The 13,442-nt window shown below is 39.2% G+C and overlaps 1 protein-coding gene and 1 pseudogene across 2 annotated transcripts in view; both read right to left on the reverse strand.

Annotated features, from left to right (window-relative positions):
* Positions 1-1,578: 1,578 nt before the first annotated feature.
* LOC145494750 (uncharacterized) lies at positions 1,579-5,214 on the reverse strand (annotated as a pseudogene).
* A 1,621-nt stretch (positions 5,215-6,835) lies between these two features.
* The window catches only part of LOC145494828 (uncharacterized), a 152,510-nt gene continuing 145,903 nt past the window's right edge, over positions 6,836-13,442 (reverse strand). The window contains exons 4-5 of one of the 2 annotated variants that reach the window (XM_081474402.1): positions 13,137-13,407; positions 6,836-7,317 (exon numbers count right to left, since the gene is read on the reverse strand). In XM_081474402.1, the coding sequence (XP_081330528.1) occupies positions 7,202-7,317; positions 13,137-13,407 (387 nt within the window). In that variant the 3' untranslated portion in view covers positions 6,836-7,201. Of the gene's footprint in view, positions 7,318-11,929; positions 13,408-13,442 lie in introns of both variants that reach the window. The other variant, XR_014050299.1, reaches the window with a different exon arrangement.

Here is a 13,442-nt window from a genome sequence, read left to right on the forward strand (position 1 = left end):
GTGTTTTAAGTCTGTTTGGGTTAGTCGTTCGTCCAGTAAGCGACCGGACGACGAGAGCGCTTTCAAGGAGGATATTGCTATTTAAAGTAGAGGGGAGGGGGGGTGGGGGATACACATATCACGGGGATGCACATATCACTGTGACACCGCAATCGGGAAAAATAAACGTCACGCAAACGGGAACTTGAGAGAAAGAGTCACGCAACCTCTGCACGCGAACCATTAGACGAGTCCGATCAGCTGCTTTTCAAGTCTTCCCAAGTGAATTATTTTTCGAAAGGATCGATAAACATTCGTTTCCCATAGAGGCAAAAATATACTATGCTGGAAAAGAAAAAAAAAAAAGAAAAAGAAAAATCTATATGGTCTGACAGACTATAAACAAGATAGGTATTTCAACGGTCCAAAACGGATCAGCAAACCGTTTCACACTGTCACACATGTAAGAAAGTTTTCGGCCCGTATTCTGACCAAAACCAGATTTAACGGTGTGTCAAACCGTACGGAGAACGAGGCTGTTTGTACCAGACCTTAATTATCATTTTGCGAATATTCTACATGAGCTCTTACTTCCAATTAAAAATGGGTAATGAAATCTTTAATGGATAGTTTATACAACTAAACTAGAGAATAGGCGAGCGCTCTCTGAAGTCATTCAGCTTCACTAACGCCATTCGCTACATCTGGTGTTACGTGCTTCAATAATTTCCAGCAATGTATCTTTACAAAATTATAATAGTAAAATGGTCGATAGAGATACCAAACCTATGTTCTGTTGTATCGGCACCTATTGACAACCATTGTAGTTCCCGATATCTTAACAGAATTACTTTAAAGGGCGATTGATTGCCTAGGTAACAAAACAGGGATGAATTTTTAAACGGCCTTTAACTCTATTTAGACCTTGCTTTGTTTGATATTTTTCTCATAAAACATCAAGTTCCAATGATATGACATATATGATATGAAAAAAGTTATAAACGGTTAAAGTAAGCTTGTGTTAAAGCACTCCCCGAAATTAAAAATTGGCATGAGTGTCGCTCTCTACGATTTCTTCTTTCGGAAAGGGCGGCTCTGACATAGGCAATAAAGGTACGGTTGAAGAAGAGACGCTTCGTTTAAGACGTTTTGATTTAACTGAGGATGGAATAGTAAAAGATGACAACGATGATTAACCCTCGAACGTACAAGCTCACTCATAACCCCACTATGGTACAAGGGGGGCGGGGGTGGTGGATGGGAACCCCCCTCTTGGTTTTCGTTCTGTTAAGGCAGAGCGAAACAAATTTACATTGATTAGACAACCTTAAGCTTGGTCTACAAGATGATACCATTTTTGTTGGTAATGACGTCATACGACGTCAAATGACGTCATTTAATAGGCCATCTTAGATCCGCCATCTTGGATCCGCCATCTTGGATTTTACTATTTCTTTAAAAAAATGTCAACAAATAAAGGAAATTAACTCAAAATAAAGCTTTTTTAAGAATACTTATGGAATGTGCAAATTCATGAATTTCTGTTATTTGATGAAGAAAACTGGAAAAACCTAAAGAATTATCTCAAAAGAGCTGATTTTTAGTGAGCCTTACATGGAATTTGATGGTTGCCATGGCAACGTCAAAAATTTCCACAGAGAATGAAGGAACAGTTATTGAAAGTTTCAGCCCCTTAGAGTAAATCGTCTTTTCAAAACTTTGGAAAACCTAATAAAGGTCGGGATGGCATCCACCCCCACCCCCACCCCCCTCCCCTGAGTGTCAACTTAATCGATCGGTCGCAATGCTAAGTAGTTTTCGCTTCATTGGTCCTTTCTTTGTTTTCAGATCGATTTCTCGGAATCCGTAAGCAGCTTCTCGGAAACCACAAAAGAGAGATCTTGATTTCGGGATAGGTCAAGTTTGTTTTGATAACCAAAAAACAACGTCAGATTCCTGTCATCAGTTGACCGCATCAAGTGCGGCCTACTTGTCCCTGCGCGGACAAAAACTTGTCCACGGAGACAAATCTTCAAAGAAGCCGTCGTCCTTCCTCGGAGCAAGGACGTTTCACGAAAAACAAACATCAAATGTTTTTTCTTGTGATTCAGCTGTCGTTCAATTTAAAAAATCCCTAAAAATGACATCGCTTCTCATTCTTCAGTGCGACTTGTACTGTGTCACGCGTGTTTATTAGTCATGAATTCAGGTTTTCGATCAACTTCTCAGATAATTCTTACATTGAGCAGGAGAGGTACAGGCCGAACTGAGTTGTTCTGGGATCGGCATCAGCGCAATGCTATTTTAGCAATTTTCGCATCAAAATTTGCGCTTGAAGTGCTCGTATTTGCGTGATGCGGTAAAGAAGAATGACTCTGTGGATTATTACCTGTAGCCATGTTAATTTAAGAAGATATAAATAGAAAGCCAGAAACAAAGCAATTTCACGATCATTCATGGTAACCTGTTCTGTAATTCACTTTGCATAAAAAAGAGGGAAATATATTCCAAAAAACCTGCGCGGAGTACAGTGACAATACTGACAAGGACTAATAAGGGTTGTTTGATGTCAAAGACAATTTTGTCATCAAGTGCGACCAGAAAATACAACGTTTTAATTGTCTCGGACAACTTCTGAGATAAACATTGCAGGAAACATCTTGCAACATCTCAGAAATGTGTCTTGAGTGCAACCCGGGCCTTTGTATCATTTTCCGTTATTCAAACTAGAATATTTATGAATAAATGGTAACGGGACATTGTGAAATCCTGTTCCGTCCAAAATGATTATTGTGCAAAGTGTTGGTGAAGACAAACTTAAACAATATTTAATTAGCCGCTTTATCAAAATATGGCAGATTATTACAAGGGTCTTGGAGAAGACAACAATTATTCTTTTTGTTTTAATTGTTTATATACTTTTCTAAACAACAATGTCACATCGTTCTGCAAAATGCTCCAGACATTTCTGATCACTTTTACTCCAGTACAAAACGACAGCAGTCTTGGCGAATGCTTGCATTTATTTTGTGAACAATATCTTGCTTCCTCGCTTACAATTAAACAAATGCGTAGGAGTCTCGCTTACTACTCGAGAACTAGTCGGCCATTACGTAACTTAAATACATCCTGCGCTCTGGCAAATGATAACAAGCGTGAAAAGTTATTTTCAGGGCAACATTGTTTATAAGCAGACGTGTCGTTTTTCACGTTACAGTGGTTCATGTTCTCACTTGTCGGTTGATACACTAGGTCGGTGAATCAAAATATTTCTAAACCTAATATACTTTGTGCTGACGCGCCAGTGAAAGTCATTGTTTATGTCGTCGTACAAAGTTCCACGATGAATGCAGAATCTAAATAGATCTTGCCTACTCCAACATCTTCCACTTGGTTTCCGATCCACCAATCGTCTCCTTTATTATTACGAACAATTTGTGATGAATTCTCCGCCTTCCTGTAAATTTCAATGAAGGGGATACCAACACGCCACTGACGATAATTTGCTCGCGCCAGCCGTCCTCTGTCAAGAGAACCGTTCACCGACGCAGTAGGTTTGGTAGATTTTAAAGGCTTGAATTCGTAGACCTCGTGACTTTCGTCGAGTTCACCGTCATCTTCAGGACCGTAGGGACGGACCACATCAGTCTGATACCTCGTCAGTACACTCATTAGCTCGCACTTGCACTCTTTATCTACCAAGTAGTCGTGCAATCCTTTATCTTCTCCTTTAAGCAAATGTGGTTGGAGACCCTTTGTGGTGTACTTATGTTTCAAAAGAAGTCCAACCTTAGATGGTGATCTTTTGGCCTTGCTTTGAATCTTTTCAAGCTCAATTTTCACATTTGCAAGGGCTTTTGTTGTTAAGGAAGGACTTTCCGCGCTGCATTCAAAATGCTCCTGGAGAGAAACAGCATCTTCAGGCTCAGTATAACGACTCGTATACTGATGATAGCTTGGTGGCCATTCTGAAGCGATGATGTTGTAGGTGATTGTAACTCTGTGGCCCTCGAGAATAGGTTTAACTTCATGAATGCAATCGCTGTAAAATGCAGCCCACTGAATTCTGCTCGTATCTCCACAGTGCTTCGAAAAGTCGAAGACATGTTGCAAGCCATCATGGTTAACGAGCAATTCACCGCCTTTGTGTGGAGAAGGAAGACAAATGACCAGAGTTCCTATCATTTTGGGATCAGATGGATTATCTACGTGCGCCTTGAAAAATCCTCTTTCACCGTAAACATTGACCTTGTAAGGATCCAGATTTACACATCTGCCGGGTGTGAGTTTATCCTGGATGTGTGCTCTGATGTGCATCATTCCGGGAGATCTATGTACTTTGAAGCTTGCTGATTCGATTTCATAGGCCAGACGAACTTCGGGATCAAGCACTGTTTTCATTTCTTTCAAACGGTGCGGGATTGCAGTATTCCAGGAGCTCGTCCAAGGGAAGATCAGACAATGCAAATTCTCTCCAATTATACTGACCTGCTTCAGACCTTGTTGGCTTTACTTTTATACCGCAGTTGTCCATGTCTGATGGCCGTAAACTTCCGCCACAACAGAACATGGGTTTGGATAAAGCGCGCTCCAGGCTGTCGATAAGTGGATCATAAATTTTGATCTCTTCTCTGAAACGATAATCATATTCGATGTGATGACTGTTGACCACATTCCCCAGCGGAGGACTGCGTATCGAGTTTTCAACGACTTGGTTGTAGTCAGGGGTTCTCTGGTCGGTTTCCTTCGACTGCGTTTTGGCAAAAGCGCCAGCCATTTTAGAATGTGGGACGGAGTAATTTTTCTGGTGTTGTTTTCTATGTAGTTGTTTCGAAACGAGCCAAATCTGATCGGCAGGTAGAATCGCGTGATTGGTCATCTTTTATACATAGCGACTTCGCGCCAAGCTACCAGCCAATCAGATGAAGCTTCAAATTCAAAGAAAAGAGGTAGACAGTATACACCGGATGTAGCTAGGAATTCCAAGAAAGAGATAAGTGGCACTCTAATGATTCCGAGAAACTAGGACCATCAATTTCGAATAACTCGACGAAAAAAATGAAGTGAAAGACAAGAACCATTCACACATTTTCAAGAACGCGAATGGAAACGTTTCTATTTCCTTCTGCTCTTTGCAATAGATTATTATTAACTTTGTTCTCTCTATACTCGTATTCAGTGACTTCATAACAGAACGTAACTTAATGGCATCGTTTTTCATACCAAATAGAGACAAAAATGAATGAATGAATGAATGAATGAATGACTGAATGAATGACTTTATTTGTGTCAATAGTATTTAGCTTAAAAAAAAAAAGAACTAATTGGGGACACTATTTACATATTAAAATATAACTTAGCTACATAAAGTGAAGATTATTTACAATTTAATTCTAAACAAAGACCCTTAAAAGATATAGACAACCCTTAAAAAATACAGATAGGACAATGCGAAAGGTACCTTGATTCTCATCATATACCTCTATTTATTAATTGTGAAGAAATTCTTCTCCAGTTTCCTATTTATTTTTCAAGACTGAATATCTTAGATTTAAGCGCCTTTTTGACTACCTTATGTAATTTATAATAACTGCAGCTTATCAGCTGCAAAGGTTAAACGTTGAACTTCATGTCAGCTAATTTTTCTTGGGCATTACGTGTCCATTACACTTCAAATGACATACTGCGGTTGCCGAGAGCACACCCAACAACAGTACAGTCTTTCATAACTTCCAAAATGTGGTCTTACACTGTATTACGAAAAATAGTTTCGAAGATGGAAATGTCAAAAGCGACCTTGAATGTCTATTAAAAATTTTACAGCGGTTATCAATCACACCCGACCTTCAGGGCATAAGTGTCTAGACAAAACCTAAGTTTGGTGGACGTCAATCATCTTCGCCTCCTTGCCGACTGTATGCAAAATTTACAAAACGAAGAGGTCTGAAACCTTGCAGCGGTCCACTCGTAAAAATTATCATTCTACTTTCAGTATGCAGGGCTAGCTCACTAAACACATAGGCATTAAATATTCGTCAAAATTTATTACTGAAGACGTCCGGAGGGTCGGGTTTTCAACGGCCATTTGCATGCGTGAATGACCCCGAGATCAAGCAAATCTACACGCGAACAAATTATTTCTGCACGTATTTGCCTTGGGGATACGGGCTGAACACGACTTAAACTGCTTGTAAACCTTATAATTTTGTAAGGTAATAAGTTATAAGTATAGGTTTAAGTATTGTTCAGTCCTTAGCCCCAAGAAAAATACGTGCAGAAATAATTTGTTCGCTCGCGTGCAGATTTGCTTGATCTCAGGGTCATTCATGCATGCGAAACCCGACAAACGCCTCTATTTACAGATTTCAAGGAATATGCCAATGTATTTAGTGAGCAAGCCGTGCGTACCGAAAGTAAAATGATAATTTTTACGAGTGGACGGCTGCAAGGTTTTAGATTTTTTTTTTCCTCAGGTAAATTTTGCATACGGTCGGCAAAGAGGCGGAGATGATTGACGTCCACCAAAACTTAGTTTTTGTCTGGACGTTTCTGCGCTGTAGATCGCGTGTGATTGATAACCCCTATAAATAGCATCGTGTGCGTGTTTCGTTTAGTATGAACGTCTACGCTTTTGGTAAAAATTCTTTGCGTTAGATGTAAACATCGTTTTCGTTACGTATGAAAAGATCTTTTGTTCACCTTATGTGTGACTATCGTTTGCGTTCGTATTTGCAAGTGTAAACTATTCATCGCCCACGTATCGCGTGAGTATCGATTGTTTGCGCTGCGTTTGCAAATGTTGTTCTGTTCTGTAACATTTAAAGCGGCTCAAGCAATATTAAAACTTTATGGGGGGAGGGGGGGGGGGAGGTGTACAAAAGTAACAAAGTTCCCATGTCTTTTTCTCTCGACCCAAACTACACTCGTAGTTGAGAAGAGCTTGGGGTAGTGAACACAGCTGACATTTCCCATGTCTTTGTCTGTCGACTTAAACTACACTCGTAATTGAGATGAGCTTGGGGTAGTGAACACAGCTGACATTTCACGTCAGGTTTAAACAATTCATCACGTTTTTGTTCACGTCTGCGAGACCTGATTTGTTCAGTGCAAGCATAAGTTCTCTCATCGTTGCTTCTTCTCCATTTTCCTGGCACCATCTTACTAGAGCCTTGTAGCAACGTTCTCCGTCATCTTCCTCTTCCAATGAAATCATCTCAATTTTCTACCTATTGAGGTTTAGTTCTCTCGCCAGATTTTTCCAACAATGTCCAACCTCTTCCTTCACAATGGAGAGCACGTCGTGATTTGTCATGAGTGGTCTGGTCACTGCAATTCTACCTAAACAGGATCAGAAAAATTATTGTAAAAACTTGAGAAATTCAATCTGATGCTCTTTAAATTCTACTCAGTTACGGAAACTACATCTATAATATAAGAAAAATCTAGAGGCCAGATAATCCGTGCGTTGTTGCCACAAATCCCATTACAGCCTGAGCCTTTTTTTTTCTTTCTTTGCAATCATGGGAAAAGGTAAACAATTATTCTCACATTACATCAATTGTTTCCACATTGGTGTATGACGGGCACCAATTGCATGCAGGAGGAACTGGACAAAAAAACCAGGAGTGTAACCCGCGATGGATGTGGAGTAGTATTAAGGTCGGCACGCACGAGGGGACTAGTCTCTGCGACAAGTCCCTACAACTAGTCCCCTGAAGAGTTTACACCAAGGGACTGGTCGCAGGGACTTGTCCCACGAACAGTTTACACGAAGCGTTTGGAGGAACAAAGAAGCGTTCACAAGGCGTCATGTTTCCATGGCAAACTTATTTTAACAAGCAGGCTGTTCCTAATGTACGTATAAGGCTGCAATTGTCCGTTACGAATTCGAATCGGTTCAGGCATAACTTGCCTTAAACGTCTTAAACATCAAAATTTTGTATTGTTTAGTTAAGTTTAGGTTTGCGCGCACCCCTTCCTAGGGAGCTGAATTCACAGCCGCAGCTGATTCCGGCTTGTTGGAGAATACTTTCCCCTTTTCCACAAACTACTTTTGGATTTTTAAATCTTACTGTTTCTTTTTTTTCCTAATTAGCTGCTGTTATGAAGATCGACTCCTTGAGATGGCAAGCATGAAACCTAAGAAAATACGTTAACAAGCTGATAGCAGTTTCGAGACAAACTTACTATGAAAAAAAAAAAAAAAAAAAAACACGTGACGGGATAATGGCGGACGGTCACGTTTGTAAGAGCTCTTAGAATATAGCCGGATTATTCGGCTCTCAAACAATCATGTCGTTCACAACAAACTAAACCTTCAAAAATCAGTCAATGCGTTTCCTTTTATAAAGGAAAAAAGCAAGAAAAGAGCAGAAAGGTCCTTTTCTTATAGCCCACCGTCGAGCGACCAGAAGAAACCCAAGATGGCGGCAATGCCAACAAGCAAAGAACACGAGGTCGCGATCGGAAAAGAACATAGCTTTCCTCTTGATGATGTCCTGAAACAAATCTTCGATTCAATTCAATCTTTGGGTGACAGATTGGAGAACAAAATAGAGCAACTCCACACAGACATGGACTGCTTTCGCCACGAAATAAAAGAGAACTTGGATGGTCTGAAAGCAACCATCAGCGACATTGAAAAGTCTCTGTAGCAAGCTTGGGAGCGTATCGACGATCATATCGCCGAGCTGAAAGCCCACAAAGTCGTCAAAGACTCTCAGCAAAGGGAAATTGACGAGCTGAAGTCTGAATTGGAGAAAACAACGCTGCTTCTTAATGTGGAAAAAGAAAACAACATTGCCTTAGAGAACTATACGCGTCGCGAAAACTTGAAATTCATGAATCTACGAGAAGATCGTGCAGAAGATTGCAAAGGAATGATTATTAACCTAATACAGAACGATCTGAAAATAGATGTCACTAATGTCAGATTCCATGCCGTTCACAGAGTGGGAAAGCCCGCAGTTGGAAAAACGAGGCCAATTATTGCGAGATTTGTGTGTCGCGAAGACAGAGACTTGATATGGTCAAGGAAAAAAGATCTGAAAATTCCACAACCTATCATGATGCTTACATCATGCAGGACTATGCTAAAGCCATTCAGCAGGAACGTCGCACTTTGATGAAAGCAATGAAAAAAGCCAGAGCACTCGGATTTGATTCCAAAGTTATTGATCGACATCTTGTTGTAGGTGGAGAAAGATATACCTGTGGAACCATCCCGGAGCACTTAAAAGAGAGCCCCATGAAGACCGAAATTACAACGTAAGTCAATTTCTGCCTCTTGGAACTATGCTTTAACCCTAAAGCTCTATTCCTCGTTTTTCTCCTAAAATGTTCAATCTACAGTTACCTTTATCAACAGAAAGAGCATTGTAGAGTTTTATATACATGGATAACTCTAAACAGCCTAAGCAGAGCCGAATTTGCATACACCGGCTAACCATAACACTCCCTTAGGAGCGTTTTTCCCAATAGGTGTCATCTTGTTGTTATTGTTTTGTATATGCTTTCCTTTTATGTATAGAAGCGACAGAAACACTTTGTTTGCCACTTGCGTATATTTTGTGTTTACATCCTGTTTTTTTTAGATACAGGTATGCTTTACAGCAAGCGAGTCAAATACGACAGGCTAGGTTTAAGATTAGTCCAAACAAATTCAGGTCAATTAGTAACCGCTTTAATACATTAATGCATGATGGATAACGGAATTTCATCAATTAACTTTAAAATTATTTCCCTAAACGTAAGAGGTTTAAATAATTCTATCAAACGTAGGAAAATCTTTAAGTGGCCGCGCACTGCTATATTCTCCAAGAAACCTTCAGTACCGAACAATCTATAAACATTTGGCGATCGGAATGGGGTGGAAATATCCTCTACAGCCTTGGATCCAACCATAGCAAGGGTGTGATGATTCTTGTTAACCCCAGATATCAATTAGAGGTGATAAGAAGTACCAAAGACAAAAATGGAAGATCAATAACTCTGGAAATCAAGCTAGATAATCAAAACCTTGTCCTTGCCAATGTATACGCTCCGAATGACATTCCACAACAAATCAAATTTTATCAAGATTTAAACCAAACTCTAAGTGGATTTTCAGATAGCAACTTGATAATTGGAGGGGATTTCAATTGCGCGCTAACCCCCAAAGACAGAAAAAGTGTGAAACAAAGTTCGAACAAACATGCTGTCATAAACGAAATTGGAAATCTATGCTCAAACTTTGCTCTCACGGATATTTGGCGCGAATTAAATCCCCAAACTCTGTCGTTTACGTGGCGTGACCAAGCATTCAAGTCTCAGAGCCGACTAGATTTTTTTCTAATCACAGCTGATTAAGTTTATCTAACAAAAGAGAGTAATATTATGCACGCTCCTTTCTCAGATCACTCTGCTATTATGTTGAATATACAGTCGTTCTAGAAAAGAGAAATTTCTTAAGGAAAAAGATATCAAAGCTAAATTATCTAACGGTGAAGAAACTGATGACGCCAAGACAATACTTGAAGAAGAGAAAACATTTGATAAAAGTCTATATTCTACTAGAAATGTTAATCCCAATAATTCCGAGTTTGATGCATTCTTTAACAACAACCTGTTAATACCCCTTAATGAGGAGCAATCTAAGAAATGTGAAGGCGTGCTAACCGAACAGGAATGCTACCAAGCTTTAAAAGACATGGACAATGGTAAAACCCCGGGCTCTGATGGCTTCACATGAGAATTTTACAAATTCTTCTGGGATTACGTTAAACAAAACGTTATTGCAAGCATAAATTATGGCTTTGAAAAACGCCAATTATCAATATGTCAAAGAAGAGGTATCATAACACTAGTACCGAAAAAAGATAAACCGACCGATCTCCTTGGCAACCTAAGGCCTATCTCACTTTTAAACACAGACTACAAAATTGCCACGAAAGCAGTTGCAAAAAGACTGGAAGCCGTTCTGACGCTTGTGATAAACGCTGATCAAACTAGCTATATCAAAGGACGTTATATTGGTGAAAACGTAAGACCATTAGTGATATTATTAGCTACATCGCAGCAAAAAACCTCCCCGGTCTTGCTGTCTTCCTCGACTTTGAAAAGGCATTTGATTCTATAGAATGGAATTTTCTTTTTAAGGCTCTCGACAAACTTAATTTTGGCCCTGACTTCAAAAATTGGATACAAACTTTCTATCGCAACATAACTAGCTGTGTCACGAACAATGGTTATGCCTCTGATTTTTTCAATCTGGAGCGAGGTGTCAGACAGGGTTGTCCAATATCAGGCATACTCTTCGTCCTTGGTATTGAAATTCTTGCACTTGCGATTAAAAAAATCCGAAAATTGAAGGCATTAGAGTAGGAGCACGCGAAATAAAAATCACACAGTATCCGGATGATACGACAGTTTTTCTAAAAAAACCCGAATCAATGAGTCTTTTGCTTGACCTCCTGGAAAAGTTTGAAAGATGCTCAGGATTAAAAATTAACCATATGAAGTCAGAGGCAATGTGGCTGGGAAAATGGAAAAACAAAGAAGATACCCCGTTCAACGTTAAGTGGCCGAAAGACTCTGTTTATGCTTTAGGAATACACCTCTCGAACTCGAAAAAGGTTAGCGATAAACTTCTATGAAAAATTGGATGTTTTGGAAAAGACCTTAAACAATTGGAAGAGACGGAAACTAACTCTATTAGGCATGGTCAACATTGTTAAATCTGTGGGCCTTTCAGAGCTTATATACAATGCATCCGTACTGCCAATCCCTGAAAACTTCTGTGATCAGGTAAACAAAATCACCTTTAATTTTATCTGGGACAACAAAATAGCCAAAATTAAAAAAGACAACAACAACAACAATTATCGGCGAACGCAAAAACGGGGGTCTGAATATGATTGATTTTACTTTAATGAACAAAGCCCTAAAGTCTATTTGGATAAAGCGATTTCACCTGAGCGGGAATTCGGCATGGACGGTTATTCCCAATGAAGCCACATTACACTTGGGAGGCTTAACCTTCCTCTGAACCTGTAACTGTAACAGTAAGGATCTTAACATCAAAGAGCTACCACTCTTTTATAAGAGAATGTTACAATACTGGTTTGAGTTTAAGGATGTGCAGAATAATAAAATGCCATGCACAAAGAAAACGGTTATATGGAAGAACAAAGATATCAAAATTGATAACAAGACGATTCTTTTCCGTACTTGGTTTGACAGAGGAGTTTACACCTTAAAAGACCTTCTCGACCCGAATCTAGATTTCCTCACCTATGAGGAATTTAAACTCCGGTATCAGCTGCAAACAAATTTCTTGACCCATTATGGAGTAATAAACGCTATTCCACAAGAATATAAAAAGGCAATAAAGTGAAAAGGTGCACAACAAGAGCATCTTACAAAACCATGGGAGAACTTGAAAGTGCTAACAACCAAAGCCATAAGTAAAAGTTTCGTGAAGCACATATTTGAAGAACCTACCACAAAACAACACCTTATTGCCAATGGGTTAAAAAACAAGATCTAAAGCATACGCCAGTTTCATGTCCGGTGGTATCAGAGTTCTGGAAAATCTTTCTGGAATGGTATGAGACTCTTACAGCAATAAAACTAGAACTATCAACCGTGAAAATCTTATATGGTATCATAGATAACGACCGCCTTTGTGCGTTAACTAATCACCTCTTACTAATTGCGAAATACTATATATACCGTTGTAGCATTAATGAAGAACCTTTGTATTTTAGTACTTATCTAACAATAGTGAAAAACAAGACCGAAATCGAAAAGCAAACATCAACAAGGACTAATTCATCTGAACGTTACTACAATAAATGGAAACCTTTAATTGACAAGAAGTTTGTAACTTAGAGCTGTATATTACTTTTCTTTGTACTTTGTGGGATATAACGCAACTTTTTGCAAGTTATAGTGGTGAATGTAACTGTATTGTTCTTTTCTTTTGTTATATTTTAGTGTATTGTAAGTATTATTTGTACGTATTGTAAAGATAATGTAGATATTGTTAAAAATTATTTTAAAAAAAATAAAATAAATAAATAAATAAATAAACTTACTATGAGGTCTTTTTTGGCTTACAGACCCCTGCAAATGCGATCATCTTTCAGAGTAGTATATTGGCAAAATGCATACTTTACCTCCATGAAGGCGATCAACCACATGTTCATATTTCAGCTCAGTAACGAGAGCTTGAAAACACTCATCTTGGCGCTCACTTATCAACCCAGCCAGAGCCTCAAATAAACTCTGCATTACTTCCTCGTCACTTTCATTTGACAAGCGGCGAAGGTGACCATTATAAGTTGCGATATCTACGAATCGTTTACCAATGGTCAGCACTTCCTCTGCTCGGGCTTGCAACAGTATTTTGCCGCTGACAGGAACGCCAAAAAAATCCACTGGGGTCGTCTAAAGAGGGAATACGATAGAAGAAAAAAATAGTA

Source organism: Orbicella franksi, chromosome 8 (assembly GCF_964199315.1).
Source record: "Orbicella franksi chromosome 8, jaOrbFran1.1, whole genome shotgun sequence".
Lineage (NCBI taxonomy): Eukaryota > Metazoa > Cnidaria > Anthozoa > Scleractinia > Merulinidae > Orbicella > Orbicella franksi.